Raw genomic sequence first — 22,071 nt, forward strand, 5'->3', positions numbered from 1 at the left:
GGAGAGAAAGATCTATGGTGTGTTCCAGCTGGTTTCTCACAAGGTCCAGTATGCGAATCCAGGCCTGGCCCGTACACCAGACTAGGCCAATCCCGGTGTTGGGCTCCGCAGACGGATCGATGGGATGCAAGACGTGGCGAGCCGTCAGGGAGTCAGGACAGTCAGAGGCTCCGTGACTGGACTCAGGATGAACCTGTGGATGACCTCAGGCTGGATCCATAACTGAGGAGCAACAGCCGACCAAACCACTCCTCATGAAGCAGAACGCAGACTCTACACAGCCGTCCCTTCCTTTGCTTCTCGGGGCCGGCCTTTTCACGAAGCAGATCCCAAACGGACCTCATGCAGTTCCTCTTGCCTTTCGGGGCGGTCCTTTTTCACGAAGATCGCAGACAGACCTCATGCAGTTCCTCTCCTCATACAGCAGATCGCAGACTCAACACTGCAGCCAGTTCCTCTTGTCTTTTTGGGGTGGGCCTCACGGACCGCCTTCGGGGACCCGTGATTGGTCCATCGTTCGATATTGCAGCAGCTCCCCACTAATGGGTTGCCGGCACGTCTTGCTGACTGATTCTCAGGGCGCCGGGTTGGGGGTAGTTAGAAGGGGGGAAAGGAAGAAGAAGAAGAAGGCGCCTCTCGGTACACCACCACCGTATGAACACTGGGCAGCCTGCTACACCTCCCGACACACATGTAACATCCGATTATAATCGTTTGGTAATTACCAAACAACCTGGCAAAACATGCATTTAAGGGGGGATCTGGGCTAATCCTATATTTAACAACCCACGAAGGGCCCATTTCCGCAACAATATGTCCCCCCTCCATATTTCCGCAGGGCGCTCAAGTTCCGCCAGCAACCCCCTTGTGGTAAAACTACCAAAAGAAAGAATTATTGCTCAACCTTCACCCTTTCATTGCTCTTTTTTTTCCACCTTTGGAACAAACTCTCACACTCTCTTCAATCCCACTCTTCCCTCCAAGTCTTCAAAATAGCTGTTCACCACCATCTCTTATCGTCTCCCATCCAACACCACGATCTTTTCTACTCCTGCTAATCCACCCCAAACCCACCTACTTCAAATTCCCTGTTTTTCTTCCTGTAGGTCCCTGTCGTGTCCATCTTGTCTACCGTGTACCCCGACCCATCCCTCTCCCTTCCACAGATTTCCTCATATCTCTGTTCCACACTGTTTTCTCCTCCCCCCCCCCCCCACCAAGTCTCCTGCAGGCCTTGTTGTACATTATCTGTGTTAGCTCTCAGACGAGCCTTGACAGTGTATACATAAATAAATAAATAAATAAGTAAATTTAAAAAAATCCTTCGGTGGTATTTCTAAAATCCTCAATTTTCATCTCATTGACTTGAAATTTGAAGAGGATTTGTATATCAGGTCACTGAATTCAAACACAAATTATTTTTGAGGATAACATCGGCCATATTTCTAAAATTGTCAGTTTTCTTCTGATTGACTTGAAATTTGAAGAGGAGTTGCACATTTGGTCATTGAATTCAACCACCAATTATTGTTGAGGTCAAATTTGATTTTTTTGGATTTTGCAAGTGTTGTGCTCTGCACGACGTCTTTTCTTATTTGTCTCTTTCTGTGCAGGATATCTCAAAAAATTGTGGACGGATTCAAATGAAATTTGGTGGGCATGTTGGTGTGTGACAAGGACGAACTGTTTAGATTTTGGTGAAGATCCGAATCCGGCTACTGTAATTTTTAAGTGATTCTTCACCATTGAGAGATCGGGCGAAACTGATATACATCACGATATCTCAAAAAGTTGGTGATGGATTCGGACGAAACTTGCTGGACATGTTGGGTGCATGACAAGGAAGAATTTGTTCAATTTTGGTGAAGATCCGAAAAAAAATTCAGTGATTCTTCACCATTGAGAGATTGGGCTAAACTGATATATATATATATATATATATATATATATATATATATATATATATATATATATATATATATATATATATATATATATATATATATATATATATATATATATATATATTGTTACGAATCTGGAAGCCATTTGCACACAAGCAGTTAGCAGTTCCCGTAGCTCAGTTATCTTGATAAGTATGTGTTTATAGTTAGGGCCCCATCCCTATGTCTAACAGGAATTACATGTGTGCGCTGCGGGTTTCTTTTATAGTTAGGTATTTTTTTTTTACATCTTGAAGCCGCACAACGCCAACAAATCTCCTTCGTTCTTCGCTCATCGCCTCAGCTCCGACTCCACCCCTCGCCCAATCAGGAAGCTCATCACCTCAGGCCGGCTCCGCCTTAGCCAGATGGAATGTTCGGCCCGACCAATGAGGGAGGCCACTGGTTGCCCGACAACCCCTCGTCCAATCAGGAAGTGAGTGGGAGGGGAAGAAATCCCTCGGACCTGGCAAGAAGAGTAGAGTGGTTGTCTGGACCAGTGTACGGCAGTCTTCATGGCCTTTTTGCTCTAAGAAGAGGAGTGTACTGCAATGATCGTGGCTGATTCCTTTGCGGTGGCTCCTAGTGGTGGCTTGGTCTGCGAACGTGGTCGGCGGTCCTTCGCGGTGGTTCATCGTGGTGGTGGAGGCCGAGCAGCCAGGGTCGTGGGCCCGTGGATTTCGGAACGTGGGTTCGAGTCCCACCGTGGTGCTTGAAGTCTGGTGTGACCGCACGAGGCGGGAAGGTACCCGGCCAGGCTCTGGTCCCCCAGCTGAACTATCCTCCTCGGCGGGCAGACCGAATAAAGACCCATGGGGTCCATTTCTTTTGGGTGTGTGTGTGTGTGTGTGTGTGTGTGTGTGTGTGTGTGTGTGTGTGTGTGTGTGTGTGTGTGTGTGTATGTCCGTGGGCCCCGTCTGTAAGTAGAAATTGTTAAGTGCCTGTGTTCCTTGTAAATTGCATTTCTCATATTCGGATAACTCTGCTCTCTGTCTCCATCCATATTGAAAATAAATATCTGTTAAATGTTCCAGTTCGTTGCCGGTCGTTTCTACCATTGACCCAGCATGGTGCGTATTGAGAATTAGGGAGGCCGTGTGCTGGAAGTTGTCGTTTGGACCGACGGACTCTGGTAATTCCACTCGGTTACACCGGACCGAGGTCGCTAGAGTGACCCGGTTCGACAGAGTCCGTCGAGGGTGTGACTTCCCCCGTAATTTAACGACGTAGGTACTTAGGGATATTGAAATTAGGCAATTAACCCTACCCCACACCATCAAAATATTGGCGACCACGGTCCACTAAGGGATCCGTGACCTTTCGGACTCATCCGAGAGTCACGACCTAAATTCCGGGGTGTTCGGTGGAGACTGCTCCCCCTGGTGGTCTTTTATCGCCGCCGAACCCCGGCCCACAACAATATCATGATATCTCAAAAAGATGTGGACAGATTTGGATGAAACTTTGTGAACAGGTTGGGTGTATGACAAGGACGAATTGATTCGATTTTTGTATCTGCATACGAGAATTATTTCATTTTTAAAGCGATTGTTCACCATTGAAAGATTGGGCCAAAAACGATATATGGTATATTCTTAAAATGTATTCAGCCTGAAATGTTCTGATGGATCAGGCATTGCGGGGTGGAGGTGTGTGCTCTACCGATTGCCCGTCTCGTATTTTTATATTTTTCTTGAAGCTCATGCAAATATTTCTTTAAAAATGTTTTATTTTTCACATCTTGTTTTTGTTTTTTGTTCACGTCTCTTTCTAAAATGTTTTTCATACTTTGGTAACAAAAGAAAATAAAAAGTCAATCAATCAATCTCTCCCCCCCCCCCCTCTCCCACACACACTCGACTCTTTTCCTGTTTGTTCGTTCCCTTCCTTGTTGTGTCAAACTGTCAACCCACTGCCCACAATGTCAGTGCATTGTGTTTCCCATCGATCATATGCTCTATTCACAGAATCGGTTCTGCCAAAGCATTTTCTTGACTTAGGTTACAATCCTGAACAAGTCGCCATTCTGTCGCAGGATACTCAGCTGATCATATGCATGAATTTGCAATTTCTTCAGGGTATCGGTGATAACTTGCCTACTCTTTGCGAAGGACAAGGTGGGATCTTCAACATCCATTAACTGATGCAAGCAGATGGGGGACCAAGTTCAACATCGACCCAAAAGACGGAGAACATCGATTATAGCTCGGTCGAGATTCGAACCAAGGCTAGACAGCTGAGGTGAGTGTGCATCTATCTAAGCTATCCTGCCAGCCCAAACAAAGACTACCAAATCTATTCATTTTCAATTATTGTAAAAACTGGAGTTCATAGAAGACCCTACACCACACAGTGTTCAGGTATGTAATTGAACTGAAATGAAATTATGATTTTAAAGATCGTATAAAACAAAATTCTGGAAGTTTACTGCCATTGTGCATCGTCTTTTACACCACCTTATTTAACATATCAAATCCTGCAGAACTAGAGGTTTTTAGAAGTGATAAGAAGGCGATTTTTGCTCTTCATTGTTCAAGCATATAATTCGATTTAAAAAAATAAATAAATATTTTAAAGGTCGGAAAAAAAACAAACTTGATTCCAAAAGTTTACTGCCGCTGATGCAGAGTCTTTTACACCAATTATCTTACTCCTCTCTGCGCAAGTGTGATTGGGATGAATTCAGAGCCAAAATACTGCAAAACTACAGGTTCGTTTGCCGACTCGTGTTCCGATTTGTGCTCAAAATATAACATCGCATTGAAGTCAAGTTGTTCCTCGATCATAAAACCGACGTTTGTAGATGGACGGATGGATGGACAGACAGAGAAGTGAACCAAATGCTTCACCCTGCTGTTTGCTTCGTGTGTGTAGGGGTAATAAAACAAACATTATTCCCCAAAAATACTTAACCCTTGGAATAAAAAAAACATGGCTCAACAAAGTATGAACCCCACTAAATCCAAACTGCTCATCTAACTAAGGTAATGCACAATCGTTAACTGCACGACTGATGCGAACAAGTATTATCAAATTATACATTTTTATGAGATGCATTTTGTAGGTTATGCTTCTTTAAATACAGCTCAGTTGAACTTGTTATTCTCAAAACTTCTGTGTCAAGCTTTGCTCTGGAAACAGTTGAAAGTTGAATTTCATTGCAGGTTTAAACATCACATGGAATAACTCTATGGTGTCTGTTTCTCACCGCATAGGGTGCAAGTCAAACATCGGTGGCTGCAGCTCTGCCAGCTCAATGGCCGTGATTCCCACAGCCCAGACATCACACTGCTGGTTGTAACCGCCTAGCCGTTCAACCGCGGCCACTTCAGGAGCCATCCTACCGAGGAAAAGTACGAGGTTTATTTTCTTGTTCAGACTGTTAGAGGCAATTTAAGTTATTCTGTTAATATGCTGGAGGAACAGATGTCCTCTCTCCTCTCCTCTCCTCTCCGATGCATCCCAAGTGTACACATACCAGTAAGGTGTGCCAATGAATGACATCCTCTTAGCAATCGTTGCAGTGATTTTTGCAGAGACCCCGAAATCCGCTGCAAAAAAAAGAAAAAGAAGGAATTAAAGTAAATGAAAAATGAACAAACAGACAATCGTGTCACAGCAAATAGGAAGACAGCAGACTGTGCCACAAGAAACAGGCCCAAGGCTAAGCTGAAGCAAGGACCAACACTTTCAAGCAGCACAAGTACATGAATATTTTGCACACTTGGGGATAACAATACACGTAATACGTATGCAAAATGGAGGGCTTCAGCAAAAAAAAAGCATTCGAGGAGAGTTTGACCTCTAGTTTTGGATAATGGTACAAATCCTGATTCGTACCAAGGAGAAATCGTGACTTTTTCGCAAGTACTTGCATCGCATAATTCAAATTCTCATATGCTTTCCAATTATTCATAGAATGAAGAACTAGTTTTGCAGGTGAAAGATGGTGTCAATCTGCATCGGTTAGAGCTATGGATGACATCAACCAGGCATTGATCGAGGTATGCCAACCACAGTGGAAAGCAAGGTGAAGCTGAAGTTTCGGGCAGTAATCCTTCGCTGGAGCAATATTGGGACATTGGGCTCAATATAGAAGGCTCTATTGTTTTGACAAAGAGTTAGCGGCCAAAATGTCAGCTTCTTCCCTCTTCACACGACGGTTAACGCACACAGCTCAACAACCTGTTGCTTTCTTCCATACTCCATAGTCTTCCGATTAACTTCATGAGAACAAGCAAGGAAAAGGAAGTGTAAAATCTCAGATCCCTCATTAAATTAGTCTCGAGAAAAATCCAGTGTTTAGCAGTTTTAACACTAAGCACTATGTGGAACAAATTAAAGCAAGCACAACTATAATCAAATGAAAAATAAAAATTTATATATCAGTGCCATAACTTCTCTCTCTCAAGCCAAAAATTCGAGCTTACTCTAAAATTTCTCCACTCCTCTGATGGAAGGGACCTTGAGAAACATTGCATGTTTTTGGAAGAATGTAAAGAATATGCGCTCCAAAATCTAAACAGATTAAAAAGAAAAGAAGAAGAAAAAACAAAAACAGCAAACAAGTTCGACTCGATGCACAGATATGTCAAAAATGTTTCACAGACTTGAACCAATACATATATGTACAGAACTTACCAAGTTTAACGTTCCCATTATCGGTGAGAAGGATATTTGCACCCTGCAAAGAGAAGTATAGTCAAGCAGTTAGGTCCATCATGCTTTTGTCAAAGTCTTCCTCATCGATAATATTGACCAGCTCTTCCTGCTTTTCAAATGCAATGCTTTGCCAATGGAGATATTTATTTATTTTTTAACGACTTCCCTTACAAGGAACTTCAATGCAAGAGGGGCCATTAGCTGATTTGGGTCATGAAGCATGCACAATGGTTGCTAACCGATGGTTGTCTGTCTGTGCTTTATCCTTTTTTTAATGTTGAGCATAAAAAGGTAGCAGCACGTACTATTTTTAAAGACCTTTGTATGACTCGGCCGGGCTCAGGTTCGGCAGACTACAAGCGGATGCTTTAACCATTACACCACCGCGTCTGGTTTATGGATTGTGGTGCAGACTTGCAAGGCCGAAAAGCAATCTTTTCAGTATCAATGCATTAACAATCATGCGTGAGAAGTCGCGTAGAATGGCTCATGGCCTGACACAAGTGGGTACGGATACACAGTAATGGTATTTTGCCTTAACTTACACCCAGTTATGTAGAGGTAACGCTTAACATTTCCTATTCAAAGATGAAATAGACAAAAGGCAGACAGACATTTCAAATAAAAATCGAGTTTTAAAAAGTAAATACCAATCGTAAGGCCTAAGTCACATTTGCTCTACGGCGAGGATACGGCGGCCGTACGCCCTCTGAATTGACAGAAACGTGCGGCGGCCGCAGAGTTTCTGCGGTGGCCTCAGGGTGGCCCTATGCCGTATGGCTATATTTTACAGGTCGTAGGGGTCTCCGTGGAATTAAGGCGCGGAGTTATAACTTTTTTCATTTCTACGTTCGCCGTAGCACTTTGACAAGCTGAAACAAAAAAACTGGTAAATAAATAAATAAATAAATACCCACTCGTTACCATCCGTCTGGCCGCACGTTCGTCTTAGGGCCCCCCTGCGGTCGCCTTGCGGGCACCTTGCGTCTGCCTTGAAAATTCTATGGCCGCCGCAGGAACGCCCTAAGGTCACCGTGCGACATCAAATCAAAGACCGAACGGCACCCCCACGTTTTCGGTCTCCACAATTTATAAATATGCCGTGCGGCTACCCGAAAAAAAACAAAAAACATATGTGACTGCTACATTGTGTGACCGTGGAAATACTGCAGCCGCCGTATAATTGCTAGTGGCCGTAGATTTTGGAGACCCCACGGCCGCCGTGGCAAATGTGACAGGCCTAAACGTGAAGACTCAGTTTTTAGTGAACCCAATTTTATTACCGGTTCAGTTAATGGCTCTTTTTTTTTTAAAACAATTTCTCAATACCTGCTAAGTTCATGGCAATGGTCTCAACTAGTCTAATTTTTTTAAAAATGTTTTTTTTTAAATCTTTATTTTAAACAGATGGCTTACATGATTTGCACTTTGACAAATGAAAAACCTTTCACATTAATACTCTCACCACATCATCCCCAATCACTACCGGTAACATTTTCTACCTCCATTAACCCAAGCTAAATCAACCCAACCCTCCTTTCTTGTTCATTCATTCCGTTGCCGATTGTGTACATCTGTTGCTCCACTGACAGTTCGTTACCTTTTTACCCTCCACGACCATGCTCTGCCATGAGCCTTAATCTTGTCAAACAAATAAAGAATACAAAATGTTTCTGAAGGCAGGAGGCAGATCAAATGCAGGAGGCAAACAACAACATAAATGAAATTCCACATCTGACAGACTTGAGAAAAACTCTGGAGATCTTCCAGGTAAAGTAGGGAATGATGTTAAAGATAATCACACAGCTAATGGCGAGTGGAAGACTCAATTAATATCCCCATAATTAACCATGGCAGATTCCAACATGAAAAATCCCAATTTTTCTCAAGCATCTTCAAAAAAAAAAAAAAATTAAAAAAAGAAGAGTCAAGTCGCCCATCCAACGTAATGCACTCCCAAATATAATTAACATCACAGGTGCTGGTTACACAACAAATACATTTCACTCCACGTGACATCAAGACGTGGACAATTGATCTGAATTCTACAAAGGCTATGGGCCCAGAGAGCATCCCATCTCTAATGCTCAAAACGAAGAGTTCCTTAGGATAGTGGTTGCATAAGGCAACCTTGAAGGCCCAGTCACACCTTGACGTTTTAGCCAGCTTATGCCGATATTTGAAAAATTTGTCTAAAACGCTAGCACACGTCGAATACGTTATGGGTAAGTTTTGGAAACATTGAGAGCACGCTGAAAAACACTGCCATACGTAGTAGCACGCTGGCTTTCATCGTTGTACTTTGCGGTTGTCCTCAAATTTTAGCATGCTTGAAATCTTACGACTTATGCCAGCGTATGACTCACAAGTTCCGCTACGCTGGCTATAAGTTTTAGGCACGTTATGCGATCGTTGACACACGTCCACACACGTTACTTGTAAGTTACTCATAAGTCAAAACACGTCAAGGTAATGGTTAGCGTCAGTGTTCCAGACTCGCTGTTTTTTTTTTTTTTTTTTTTTTCTTTGGTATGACGCTGATGTTGACACTTCGATTTCTAGTGCGGTTATGATATAAAATCGTTGAGCGGCAGCCTGTTAATTATATTATATTATGTTATAACCGCACTAGAAATCGAAGTGTTAACATCACCGTCATACCGAAGAAAAAAAAAACAGGGAGTCTGGAACACTGACACTAACCATTACCTCGACGTGTTTTGACTTATGAGTAACTTACAAGTAACTTTTGTCGACGTGTGCCAACGATCGCATATCGTGACTACAACTTATTCCCATCGCATGCGGAATGTGTGAGGCATACGGCAAGTACGCCGTAAAATTTTTAACACGTTTAAAATTTCAAGACATACTCCACTTACTACGATGTATGATAGCGTACTTTAGCGTTCTATTCATGTATACCAAACTTACCCATACCGTATTTGACGTGCGCCAGCGTTTTAGACGCATTTTTCAGAGGTCGGCATACGCTGGCAAGATCGCCAAGGTGTGACTGCGATGTTGACACTTCCATTTCTCCAGGCGGTTATGATTTGAATCATTGTGCGGCAGCCTTTTAATAGCCTACGCCACGTTATCGTGGGCGATACGTGCAGCGCGCTATGCATAAGTTAGACTATCATTGGGCATAGATTGTGAAAGCCGCCAACAGGCTAAGCATTCGTTGGTACAAGTTATCTATAAGACAACAAAACGTTCTGTGTCCGTTACTAATATGTTATGCATACGACCAACTCGTTATGAATACGTCCGAATCTTTAAAAAAAACATCAAAAGTTCAGCGTAAGCCAGCGTTTTACATACATTTTGATACGTTGCCATTGCTGGCTAAAACGTCAAGGTGTGACTGGGCCTGAAGGAAAGATTTGAGGATTTACTTAAATATATCCCCAAGTTTCCCATTAAGGACATCCTTGGAGATTGTTGGACATTCAAATAATCTTTAAGTTTTTCTTTAAACTCAAGAGAACACTCCCTCATCCTTAAACACCAACCTTTGAGTTTCCCTATGGAGCTCTTCATGGAAAGCCTCATCTAAAACAGGTACAAAGGATCTTTGACCTCCAGTAATTTCCACAACAATATATTTTAAATAATTAATATATAAACTCCATCGAACTGACAATCCCACACGATATCTGGGCTGATGTAAAGGTGTGTTCTGGTGCAGGTGCTGCAGGTGAATGAGTTGTTAGTCCGTGCTGCTAGTGCAGTGGTACTTTCATGGTGCGAACATTTACAGTCATGGCCAAAAATATAGGCACCTTGCACTTTTTTCAAATAACTCACAATTTTCTCTCAAGATCAGTTGAAACTGACAAAAGTATTTGGTTCCTTTGTATTTGGTTCTACACAATTCTTTATTTAACTGTTAATATTACAGAACCTTTGTTTTTGATTCAGAACTTAATATATCCTTTTAAATTAGAAAATAAAAAGACATGGCATTGCCAAAATTATTGGCACCCTCGACTTAATATTTGGTCGCACAGCCTTTGGGACAAAATACCTGCAGTCAAGTGATTCCTATAGCCATGAATGAGATTCCGACATCTCTCTACTGGCAGTTTGGCCCACTCTTCTTGTGCAAACTCGAGATGGACTTGTAGCTTTGAGAATGTCCATATGCCTGGTGTTGGCTTAATGGTTAGGGTGGTGGGCTTGGGATCCTGGGGTCCTGAGTTCAAATCCCACTTGGCTGTTGAATTAATACCAGGTGGGGTTGATTCAGCCTGTCATCCTTCCGAGGTCAGCAAAATGAGTACAAGCATGCTGGTATCCTGTGTCAGAGTGGCGACCTTTCCAGGATTGTGCCGAATAGCCAAGGTGACTGCTGAGGCAGCACCAACGCTCTGCACAGAGTATGGTCCCAATGGATGGATGGATGGATGGATTGTCCATGCTTGTTTACAATCTTGTGTCTGACCTCCTCAGACAATTCTCGAGTTTTCTTTTTTTTCTCCATGCTCATTGCGGTACATACAGACACAAAACATCAGAATGACTCATTTTCTCTATTCAAACTGGTTGAATGAGTAATTTTTATATTGCAGACACTTGCAACTCACCACAGGTGAGTTCAATTCCAAAGTAAAGGAGAATCACCTGCTTGAAATCTAATTATTTCGAATAACTTCAAAAGGTGCCAACCAATAATATTGTCTGGACCATTTTAGGATTTCTGTGTGGAATAAGCAAAGGTTTACTAATTTTTTTTCACCTTTCTTTGTTTTGTTCCACTGCAACCAAAGAAATACAAATTGTGGATAGCAAAATATATTTTTATTTCAAAAATTTTCTGGAAGAAATGGTGCATTATTTCAAAAAAGTGCAAGGGTGCCAATATTTTTGGCCACGACTGTATTACTTCGTGTTCAGGTTATTTAGAAACCAATTCAATTGATACCGATGGTGAACCCAGGAAAAAAGGTCAACTGCTTACATAGTAAGTAGATTGAACGTAGTGTGTCACTGGGTCCGTAACTCGTCAATCCTGCGTCGTAGAGACAGGTGGGGCCTCGTTAGACTCAGGCAAGTTCCATTTTACCCTGTGGGCTCAGGTCTTACCCGAATCAAGGGATTCTTAACAATTAGACACTATTTATAGTTATAGTGTTGTAATTAAACATAAAAGTACTTCAATACCACACATCATACATCTATACAATGTATTATCTCTCTTGTGCTTGAGAAAAGCTTCGACTAATGCTTCCGTCTTCCTGAAACCAGTTTGTAGATCACTTTGCCGCCATCAGGCTATTGGACGAATTCTTCTTTTCTTTAATCAGATATATCTCTCTCTCTCTCTCTCTCTCTCTCTCTCTCTCTCTCTCTCTCTCTCTCTCTCTCTCTCTCTCTCTCTCTCTCTCTCTCTCTCTCTCTCTCTCTCTCTCTCTCTCTCTCTCTCTCTCTCTCTCTCTCTCTCTCTCTCTCTCTCTCTCTCTCTCTCTCTCTCTCTCTCTCTCTCTCTCTCTCTCTCTCTCTCTCTCTCTCTCTCTCTCTCTCTATATATATATATATATATATATATATATATATATATATATATATATATATATCTCTCATCTGATTGGTTGCCGAGCAGAGCAACAGCTCCGAAGCATTTCCTCAACCTCAAGGAAATCCTTTCATGAGGATTTCCAAAGGGTCGTTTATGCAACGACCCTTAAGGAAATCCTCCGCTAAGGAATCTCAGTGTACCTTAACGGGAATCGTTCCTTAAGGATGAGGGAATTTTATGCAACCAGACCAGTGTCCTTGGCCAAACTATATTTATCAATGACCCTTCCCCTCCATCATTAGGGCAAATGTGGGACTGTTTAGTTGACAAGGTCACAATGTTCAGTAACAGTGATATTGTTGTGGGCCGGGGGTCGATGAGAGGAACGGCCGCCAGGTGGAGCAGTAGAGCCGTCTCCCACTGAACACCCGGAATTTAGGTCGTGACTCTCGGACAACTCCAAAGGTCACGGGTCACTTTAGGACCGTGCACGCCAATTCTCTGACGGCGTGGGGTGGGGTTCATAGCCAAATTTCAATATACCTAAGTACCCATGTCGTCAAATTACCGGGGAAGTCACACCCTCAACGGACTCTGTCGAACCGGGTCGCTTTAGCAACCTCGGTCTGGTGTAATTGAGTGGAACTACCAAAGTCCCACGGACGCAATGACAACTTACGGCACCGATGGCCTCACTATTTCTCAAGCCCGTACCATGCTGGGTCAATGGAAGAAAACACGGGCAATGAACTGGAACATTTAACAAGAGGGTTTATTTATAAGGGAGGGAGACACAGAGCAGACTTAATCACGAATAAAATGCAATGTACAATGAAAAGAAAACACTTTAGTAATTCTACTTAAAGACAGGGCCCACTCAGACACACACACACACACACACACACACACACACACACACACACACACACACACACACACACACACACCCACACACACACACACACACACACACACACACACACACACACACACACACACACACACACACACACGAATGGACCCTGTCAGGTCTTTATTCGGTCCTCCAGCCGAGGAGGATAGTTTAGCTGGGGGAACAGAGCCTGGCCTGGTACCTTTCTGCCTCGTGTGGTCACACCGACTCCAACCCACCACGGTGGGACTCGAACACACAACCCGAAATCCACGAGCCCACGATCCTGGCTGCTTGACCACCACCACCACCACAAAGAGCCCCACCAAAGACCACAGACCACGATCGCAGACGACCACGATGACAGAACAAAGCAATGGCCATGATGACTGCAGTACTCTCCTCCTTACGACCACTCTACTCTTCCTTTTTTGACGGGGCGAACACTTCATCTGGCTGGGGCGGAGTCGGCCCTGATGTGATGAGCCTCCTGATTGGACGGGGCATCTCGGGGGGGGGGGGGGTGTCGGGGCGTCTCGGAGGCCCGGCCCCCGAAGAGGCTCTGTAGTAGTTTCCTGCACTCTGGCCTTCCACTGGCCGGAGCGCCTCGGCCATGCTCGCCCTTCACCCATTGGCTGGAGGAAATGCTCCATGCCCTTCCACGGAGCAGAGCCTCGATCTGATGCGATGGAGGCTCCGCCCAACGCCTTCAGCCAAAAACACGTGGACAATTGAGTCGGTGGTGTGAAGAAGTGAAGGGGATTGATGTAAAAAAAAAAAAACTAACTACAAAGAAACTTCGCAGCACACATGTAATTCCCGTTAGACAGAGGGGACGGGGCCCTAACTATAAACACATACTTATCGAAATAACTAAGCTTGGGGACTGCTGTCTGTTTGTGTGCAAATGGCTTCCAGATTCGTAACAATATCACCTCCAATAATGAAGCAACACGTGCTTCACAACGCCTCTTGACCTCTACCTCCAGCAACATCTTGACAAAAATCAAGGTTTGGGATGGTATGTAGCAAGTTACATTTGCACGTGAGAAGTCGCCAAAAAGGAAGATGCTGGATAGATGCCTCGACTTTCAATGGCAGCACAATCCGTGTCCTCCAATGTGAACATTCTGGGGAATAACCAATGAGCAGAAACTCAACTGAATCAGCGCCGTCAACAACATGGAAAAAAGAGCCTCGCAGAAGCTGTTCACACACTGATGAACACCTCTGCTGTGTTCACCAAAGGTTTGAGTCAAAATGTTTTTATTTCCTCGTTAAAAAAGCTTCTTTCTCTGCATGTATCGCAATTACTGTGGACATGTCATTGCACATAATGTGCATAAAGGTTCCTCCATGCCTCTTTACAATTACCCAAATACCTTTGGACTGGCTGGAACGACAAGCATACAAGCAATGTACAAAACCTTGTCATTTATAAAACACTATATTGGGCTATTTCTCCGAAATAAGCTCGTAGAGTGCGTCCAGGTGTCCGGCCGTATGTACGTCCATTAACATTTGACAAAAAAAAAAAACTTCTCACAAACTACCCAACCGATTTGGACCAAAATCTTCTTCCCAGAAACCACCACGTAGATCCGACCAAACTCACCATGAGGCATTGGGACCATGTCCTAACTTTAAGTTGTGTGTCCCATGACCGTATCTCCCCTGGAAAGGGGGCCACACCCTCCATCACCTAATAGTCACAAAAACATATTTTCCTCACAAACTACAAGACCGATCTGGACAAAGTTTGATATGATACATCGGAATAGTGAGGTCTCATCGGGTTCTGCTCCTCATCTGAATCTTCCTCCTATAAGAGGCTGAATGGGGGGGGGGGAGGGGGGGTTCGCTTCAAATTCAGGTATATTATTTAAAATTTTTCTCAGAAACCGATGGCCAGATGTAGACCAAATTCTTCATGAAACATAAGGACTATGCCATTAACATAAGTTATGCTCCCCATGACTGTACCACTTCAGGAAGGGGGGGCATGGCCCCTTCCCCCTAATCCCTCATTTTCATCCCACCTGTGGGGAAATAACCATAAGTCCCCCACAAAGTTATTTTTACTGCACTATTATTTCCTTGAGTTTGCAACCATTTATGTGGTCACCTTTACTCGGCGGAAACCAAGACAAATCCACAAACATTTTGAAGTCTTCACAAAAAAAAGACTCATTAATTTAATATAATATGTAAATTTGAGAATTTTTTACTGACCTTAATATCCCTGTGCATCTTGTTTTTCATGTGCAGATATGCTAGGCCCTGCAAAGACAGACCTTGTTTGTAATAAACCATCAGAAATAAAGCATTATGTTCTCACAAGACACAAACACAAACATTCCATTCACTCCTATATTGCTGTTGTGTATCCAAATCATAATGGTTGGAGAGCGGGGGGGGGGGGGGAGTGAAGGGAGGGATGGGGTGATAAGTTCAAGGATGGGACACTGCACCGCCAGTTAGTTAGGCCTGGGAATTCCTAGATTGCCAGAGTTCAGGGGAATCAGCGATTTTACAGTCCCAATGTTGTCCTAACATACCTTCAGAGTCTCACGGCAGACGTACGCGATTTGCTTCTCAGACAAAGAACCAGTAACTGCATTAACAAATAGCAAGAACATAGTTAACACAATAGTAACCACATTGACAACAGCAGCAATCTAAAAATACAACAGCAGCATCAGAATGGAAAGCTCTTCCTGCTTACCATGGTAAATATCCTGTAATGAGCCCCCACCACAATATTCCATGCAGATCCACAGCTTCTCATACCTACAGTAGTAACATAAGGAAAAATAATGATATTATAAAATAAGTAAACCATTTCATTTCGGGCAGAGATATCATTCAATTGATGAAAGTTTTAGTATCTCTGCCTCAAGCGCATAAACAATATTGTTCTTAAACTTGAAGGATAAATTGTTTCCGAGGATAACTTCAAGTACCTCATTCAAGACAAATTTTTGTCTGTATCATAGTTTTTGATTGTTGTTGTGGACATCAACCTATTTTAATGTTTGCACCTTATATACCTGCACTTTAACGTGTACATTAACGTATGTTTAAAATTAAGCACGTGGAGTCTCTCCATGCATCTTGTGGACCTTTTATTCTCGAAAAAGATTGTTCGGTAAAGTTCATGGAACTTCATCGATCGCTTCAACGATTTAATAGCAGTTGGTTGCGTGTGAGAATGCTCAAGATCACTCACCAATACAGCGCTATTTTTAAGCTCACTGGACTAGTTAAAGACAATCAAGTGAAAGACATGCACCACCAAATTATCCAGGTGTCTCCTGTGAATTTCAGCTGGTTTTATATTCTCCTTCTCTCCAAGCCTGGTGTTGGCTTAGTGGTTAGGGTGGCGGCTTGGGATCCCAGGGTCCTGAGTTCAAGCCCCGTTTGCTGCTGAATTAACACCAGGGGGTTGACTCAGCCTGTCATCCATCTGAGGTCGGCGAAGTGAGTACCAGTGTACTGGTCCCGGTGTATGCCCCGGTTAGAATAGGTATACCATATCCCTGTGTGTCGTAAGAGGCGACCAGGGTTGGCGTCAGGAAGGGCATCCGGCCATAAACATTGCCTCAAGAAAAAGCCTAACCCCTGCACAGCAGGGAAAAATGGCTGTAAAAACGGTCAAAAGATATTTATACTCTCCTTCTCCTGGCAATGAATGATGTTCATTGGTTCCATAACACACTGCGATGGCCACCATCTTGGTTTTACCTAGAAGGCTTTGACCAGTGTGGTGGGCTTCATGAGAGTGCACTTGGCTGTGTGCGAGTTCACACCTTTCCCAAGTTTTGCCCTAATCTTTTTATCCCCACGTTAAAAAATAAAACCAAACAAAAAGAAAACAGGGCGTAGGGGGGATTGTAATCAGCTGTCTGTCCATCCATCCATCAAGCTATCTCCCCTAAATGGTTGTGCATAAGTTCACCAAACATGGTAGTTATGATCACCATGTGGCAAGAGGGTGGAGAGCAGTATCACTTTGGCCCCATCCCCTGGGGCCCTGGGGCAGGGTCAAAAGCTCAAATACCAAAAATGCAATTTCGGACACTTTTTAATTTTTTTTAATGAAACATTTATCAACATCGGGTAATGTATGAAATATGTAAAATAAATAAATAATTGCATTTGACCCCCGGTTCATGCGCCAGGGGGTAGGGATTTGGGCTCACAAGGGTCAAAACAGAAGATTTTTTAAAACTCAAAATGTGATATTGGGTCATTCCTGTTGGAACACTGCCATCTTTCAACTTTGCATTAGGTGGGAAGCGTGGGGTTTGCGATGATGCGCCATCGACTCTGTTCTCGTTTGTTTTTAAATCTTTTTCTTTGCATAAAAATAAAAGAGTATGCTCTCAAGTGATCTTCTTGGTTGTTGCATGAACACATGGCGTATCATGCATCTTTGGATTCCAATATTGTGGTCGTTATGAATGAGTCATCGTGTAGGAGTAGAAATATGGCCCAGGAAATAAACTGGCAGAAGTCTCGAGTCTCAGCTTCCTTACATCTGAAGATATGATCTCCCATTAGAAACTCACTTTATTTGTGTATTAAAACTGCAAAACAAAGAAAATTGCATTTCTAATCCATAAATAAGGAGGAAATGCAAATTCACACAAAAGACGCACCAACAAATTCCTTGGATCTACCAACGAAACACGAGTTAAAAAAAAAAAAATCTCAAAAAGGGAACTGTCCAATGGACAAGTGCACAATGGCTTTCCATTTCCAAAATAACTGCCGTTCACCTTGGGAGACAACAAGCACCACAGAGAGAGAGGGAGAGATGAGAATGAACTCAAACCTGAGATAACTTCCAAAATAAGCGACGATGTTTTGATGATTGCAGTCTTTCATCATCAAGATTTCCTGCTGGATCACGGCAAAGTCATCTCCTACCAAAGAAGGGGAACGTGGGGATAGATGGTCAACAGTTCCTCAAAAATCATATCACTTGTAAAGTTTCTGGCATCGCTAGTAACAGCTGTTGAAAATTTCCTCAACAATTTCCAAAGCAACCAGGTATGTATTTTTTTTTGGGGGGGGGGGGAGATTTTGCATGAAATAACTCTTTTTGTAACCAGAGATAACCAATAACCATATTATGACATGTCCTCATTGATTTTTTTTTTTTACCATTCATGAGTATTCGTGTGGAGCAATGCGGATAAAAAAAAAAAAAGACATATAAGGTTCACTCAAGTGAACCTTTTATCTTATTCATTAAATATGATGTCAACAGTGCTGACAGTTATAGTTCTTTTCTCCAACATTTTTTTTGGGGGGGGGGTGGTTGGAAATCACTTAAAATATGTAAAAATGCAAAAAAAAAAAAAAAAAAAAAAATGCAAAAAAAAAATCGAAATTTTGTTGAAAAAAAAGTTGCAAAAAATTTTTTTCTCCAACATTTTTTTTTTGGGGGGGGGTTGGAAATCACTTAAAACATGTAGAAATGCAAAAAAAATTCTTTTTTTGGGGTGGGTAACAATTTTTTTTGGGGGGGGGGGTAACAATTTTTTTTGGGGGGTTGGAAATCACTTAAAACATGTAGAAATGCAAAAAAAAAAATTCTCTATTTTTGGGGGGTAACTTTTTTTTGTGGGGGTTGGAAATCACTTAAAACATGTAGAAATGCAAAAAAAAAATTCTCTAACAATTTTTTTGGGGGGTAATTTTTTTTTTTGGGGGGGGGTTGGAAATCACTTAAAACATGTAGAAATGCAAAAAAATTCTCTATTTTGGGGGGGGGTAGAAAAAAATTTTTGGGGGGGGAGTTGGAAATCACTTAAAACATGTAGAAATGCAAAAATATATATATATATATTTTTTTTTCTCAAACAATTTTTTTGGGGGGGACCAAGTCCAAAAATTAATGGTCCAAGTCCAAGTCCAAAAAAAATATTTTTGGACCAAGTCCAAAATTTAATGGCATGATCCTTGGACCATACCTAGCCCCCCCACCAAGTTTAGTCGAAATCCGTCGAGGAGTTTTTCCGTAATACTGTTCACAAACAAACAAACAACCAAACAAACAGAAAGGGGTGAAAACAGTAACCTCCATCCATCTTCGAAGATGGCGGAGAATAAAAACAACGAATTGGGTGAACTCCAGTTAATTTTGGTCTTATCAATAGTTGCAAAGTGAACTCATTGTTTGTACTTCTGGCAAATCATGTTCCGAAAAGTAGATTTTAATGAAAACAAGCCGGTAGGTGGCGTTGGGTCGCCGAGCATGGAAACTATAAGATATAGAGCAAAATGGATGTCATATAGCGGATAGGGAATCACCTTAAGATTATGCATATCAAATCTCATCCAGTTCCATCTTCTGATAACTACTCGGTATCCATTTGAATGAAAAGTACCGAAAATGCGGTTTGAAATCGGAAATCCCCAAAATTCGAGGGGGTGCTGTGGGTGAACAAAGATCTAAATCGAAAATCCGGCTCGATTGTTTGTGCACAATGTATTCCAGACGATTAGTGTGAATTTTCATGACCATCCAACCATAACCCTAGGAGGAGTAGCATTTGGCGCGAAGGCACCTCCAGCTCTCGCATATCATCGATTTTTGCACTAATTGACCTTTGACCCCTGACCTAAGGGAAATCGGTCAATATGTCCTGAGGAAAAGTTGTAGTGCTCATTGAGTACCATGAACCTGCAAAGTTTCATTCGTATCGCTGCACTCACCTGGTCGCGAGGGGGCCTTCAATTTTCGCCAATTTTCACGCATACCCTATTTGTAGGGGGCGCTGCGGGTAAAGTATTCCATATATATAACAAAAAACGGAATATATTTGATAGAGCATCACCTGTAGATCATTCCTGCCAAATTTCATAACCCTACGTGGGATAATGGCTTTCGGAATTGATTTTGCGTGAACGGTACCGATTTTGAAGGTTTTTCGGTTGTTGCTTGGGAACCAAAGCGTCCCAAGCAACCATCACAATTTCCAAAGCACGAGGTCATAAGAGGTACCTATCACCCGAGTTTGGTCAAAATCCGCCCACGTTTACTACCAATTATGCTGATGACAAACGAACAAAAATCCAAACAAGCAGACAGAATTACTGACAATAAGGGTCACCTATTTCGGCGACCGAACAAGTGCGTTTGTAAGATGGTCATTTCTGTCAGTGATAGTGCTTGGAAGGACTGTGAGGCCATTCAGGGAGTTTAAGGAGTGTACACACATGCCCGAGACATCAGCAAGTGGGCAAGCCTCGAATGTTTGTTGCACTACGAGCGATTACAAATAAGGCCAAGGCCTAAAGAGAGACAGACGGCCATTTGGTTGAATCATAGACAACCAGTTGGGCAGTGAAAAGGCGCCTGAAACGCAGCATTCAGATTAAATTTGCCGTGGCAAACAGGTTTGCAAGACGGTTTTTGGTGAAGCGGAAAATATTTAGTGTTTTTCTTTTTCTTCCTTTTCTTTCACGAGTGAAGCTGAAGAATTCTTTCTCCAAATGGGTTGTCAAATCACTCAAAGCCCTTAAGCTGGCCCAGGTGCCATGATTGGCAATCCAGGAGAGATGTTTACCCCATCAGACTGCAATGATATTCTGTAAAATATTTCACAGGAGGTGCAAAGAGAACAGCCTTTATAAATTAACCGAGTTGATACCAAGATGCAGGATCCACCAGAGGAAACCAAACGAAAATCGTTTTTGAAGTGAAAATATTGGAGTCCGAAAATTGTTTGGTGAAAAAGTATTTTGTTATTTTTTTTTTCTTCGAAAGGACAACCATATTGTTGACAAACATTTCAATTTAGCAACGTCACATTCACTTGCAGTAAATGCTACTAATCTGTAAGACTTCCAAGTTATTCAACACGAGTTCTTATACAGTTCGACAAAATAAAATACATGAACAACCCCATTGTCACAACAACCACAGGAATCCAGTGAAAGAAACAACATGTACGTATTTGGCTTCCGATGTCACCAGCCAAGTCAGTGATTCCAGAAAATAGCCCGTGGTCTGTCGGAATAAAAACATCATAGAACAAGAGTTCATAGAAGACGATGCCCCACGCAGTGTTCAAGTAAATACTTCATTTTTATACACGGTAAAAGATGACGTTGAGTCGAGGTTTCGGAGATGGAGGCTTTATTGATCACCAAACAAAATAGCGCGTCAATCAGAATCTGCCAAAAGGATGATGGGCGAATCTTCTCCCCCCCCAATATGCACCCTCTCACACTATATAATCAATACATAACATGGTTCTTGGAAGTATTGTGAAGGCGATTTGTGTTCTACAGTGTTCAAGTATATAAATGTTTAAAGAGGTTTAAAGGGCAGAAATAAATTAATTCCATGTTTAATGTCCTGGTAATTTGTAAGCCCAGTAACATCCTGGTAATTCATGGAAATGTACATTCACATCTCTAAATGTGACGATTTATTAAAGAATCTCCAACAGCAAAACACACCATCTCATCCTCTTCTCAATATTCTCTGATGCTCTCCTGCTTTCATCTTAGAATGTTGCAAACATCTCCCCTGTTCTCAAGAAATGTTGCGATGCACTCCACTGCACACCGGTCAGCCACATCCTCATCGTAAGAAAAATGGTGGAAGCTAGATCGGGAGATACTTCAATGCATGCACCATCCCTTGGAGTCACATGAAACTGAGAGTTGGTGGATATTAAAGATGTTCATGTGAAGTAGGCGAGTTATTAACTTCCGACAAATGTCAGGCCTGGCCCACCGGTTCATGAAAGATGGATCAAATATGTTCCCTGGTGAACCCCACAAGAAAGTGGGAATCATTGGGGCCGTTGAAGTTGAAATAATCTTAATCTTCATTTTAGTAGTAGTAAATAATGTATAATTTTTTGGAGACCAAAGACATCATCTCTTCACACAATAATTGACGATCATCAGTTTGGCTTCCGCCAACACTTTTGTACCATGGAAGTGTTGCCTCTTCTCATCTAAAAATGGATGGATAAGCGAAATCTCAAATGAGAGATCAAGGCCATCTCTTGAGCTCTCAATAC

The 22,071-nt window shown here is 42.4% G+C and overlaps 1 protein-coding gene across 3 annotated transcripts in view; it reads right to left on the reverse strand.

Annotated features, from left to right (window-relative positions):
* Positions 1 to 22,071, reverse strand: part of LOC147027839 (mitogen-activated protein kinase kinase kinase kinase 5-like) — a 180,226-nt gene that overhangs the window by 69,369 nt on the left and 88,786 nt on the right. For all 3 annotated transcript variants that reach the window (XM_085877497.1, XM_085877496.1, XM_085877499.1), the window contains 7 exons: positions 17,859 to 17,949; positions 15,747 to 15,811; positions 15,580 to 15,635; positions 15,254 to 15,301; positions 6,585 to 6,627; positions 5,422 to 5,494; positions 5,152 to 5,283 (listed from right to left, as the gene is read on the reverse strand). In XM_085877497.1, the coding sequence (XP_085733623.1) occupies positions 5,152 to 5,283; positions 5,422 to 5,494; positions 6,585 to 6,627; positions 15,254 to 15,301; positions 15,580 to 15,635; positions 15,747 to 15,811; positions 17,859 to 17,914 (473 nt within the window). In that variant the 5' untranslated portion in view covers positions 17,915 to 17,949. The remainder of the gene's footprint in view (positions 1 to 5,151; positions 5,284 to 5,421; positions 5,495 to 6,584; positions 6,628 to 15,253; positions 15,302 to 15,579; positions 15,636 to 15,746; positions 15,812 to 17,858; positions 17,950 to 22,071) is intronic.

This window comes from Eptatretus burgeri, chromosome 4, assembly GCF_056783735.1.
Source record: "Eptatretus burgeri isolate ZD-2024b chromosome 4, Ebu_testis_v1, whole genome shotgun sequence".
NCBI lineage: Eukaryota > Metazoa > Chordata > Myxini > Myxiniformes > Myxinidae > Eptatretus > Eptatretus burgeri.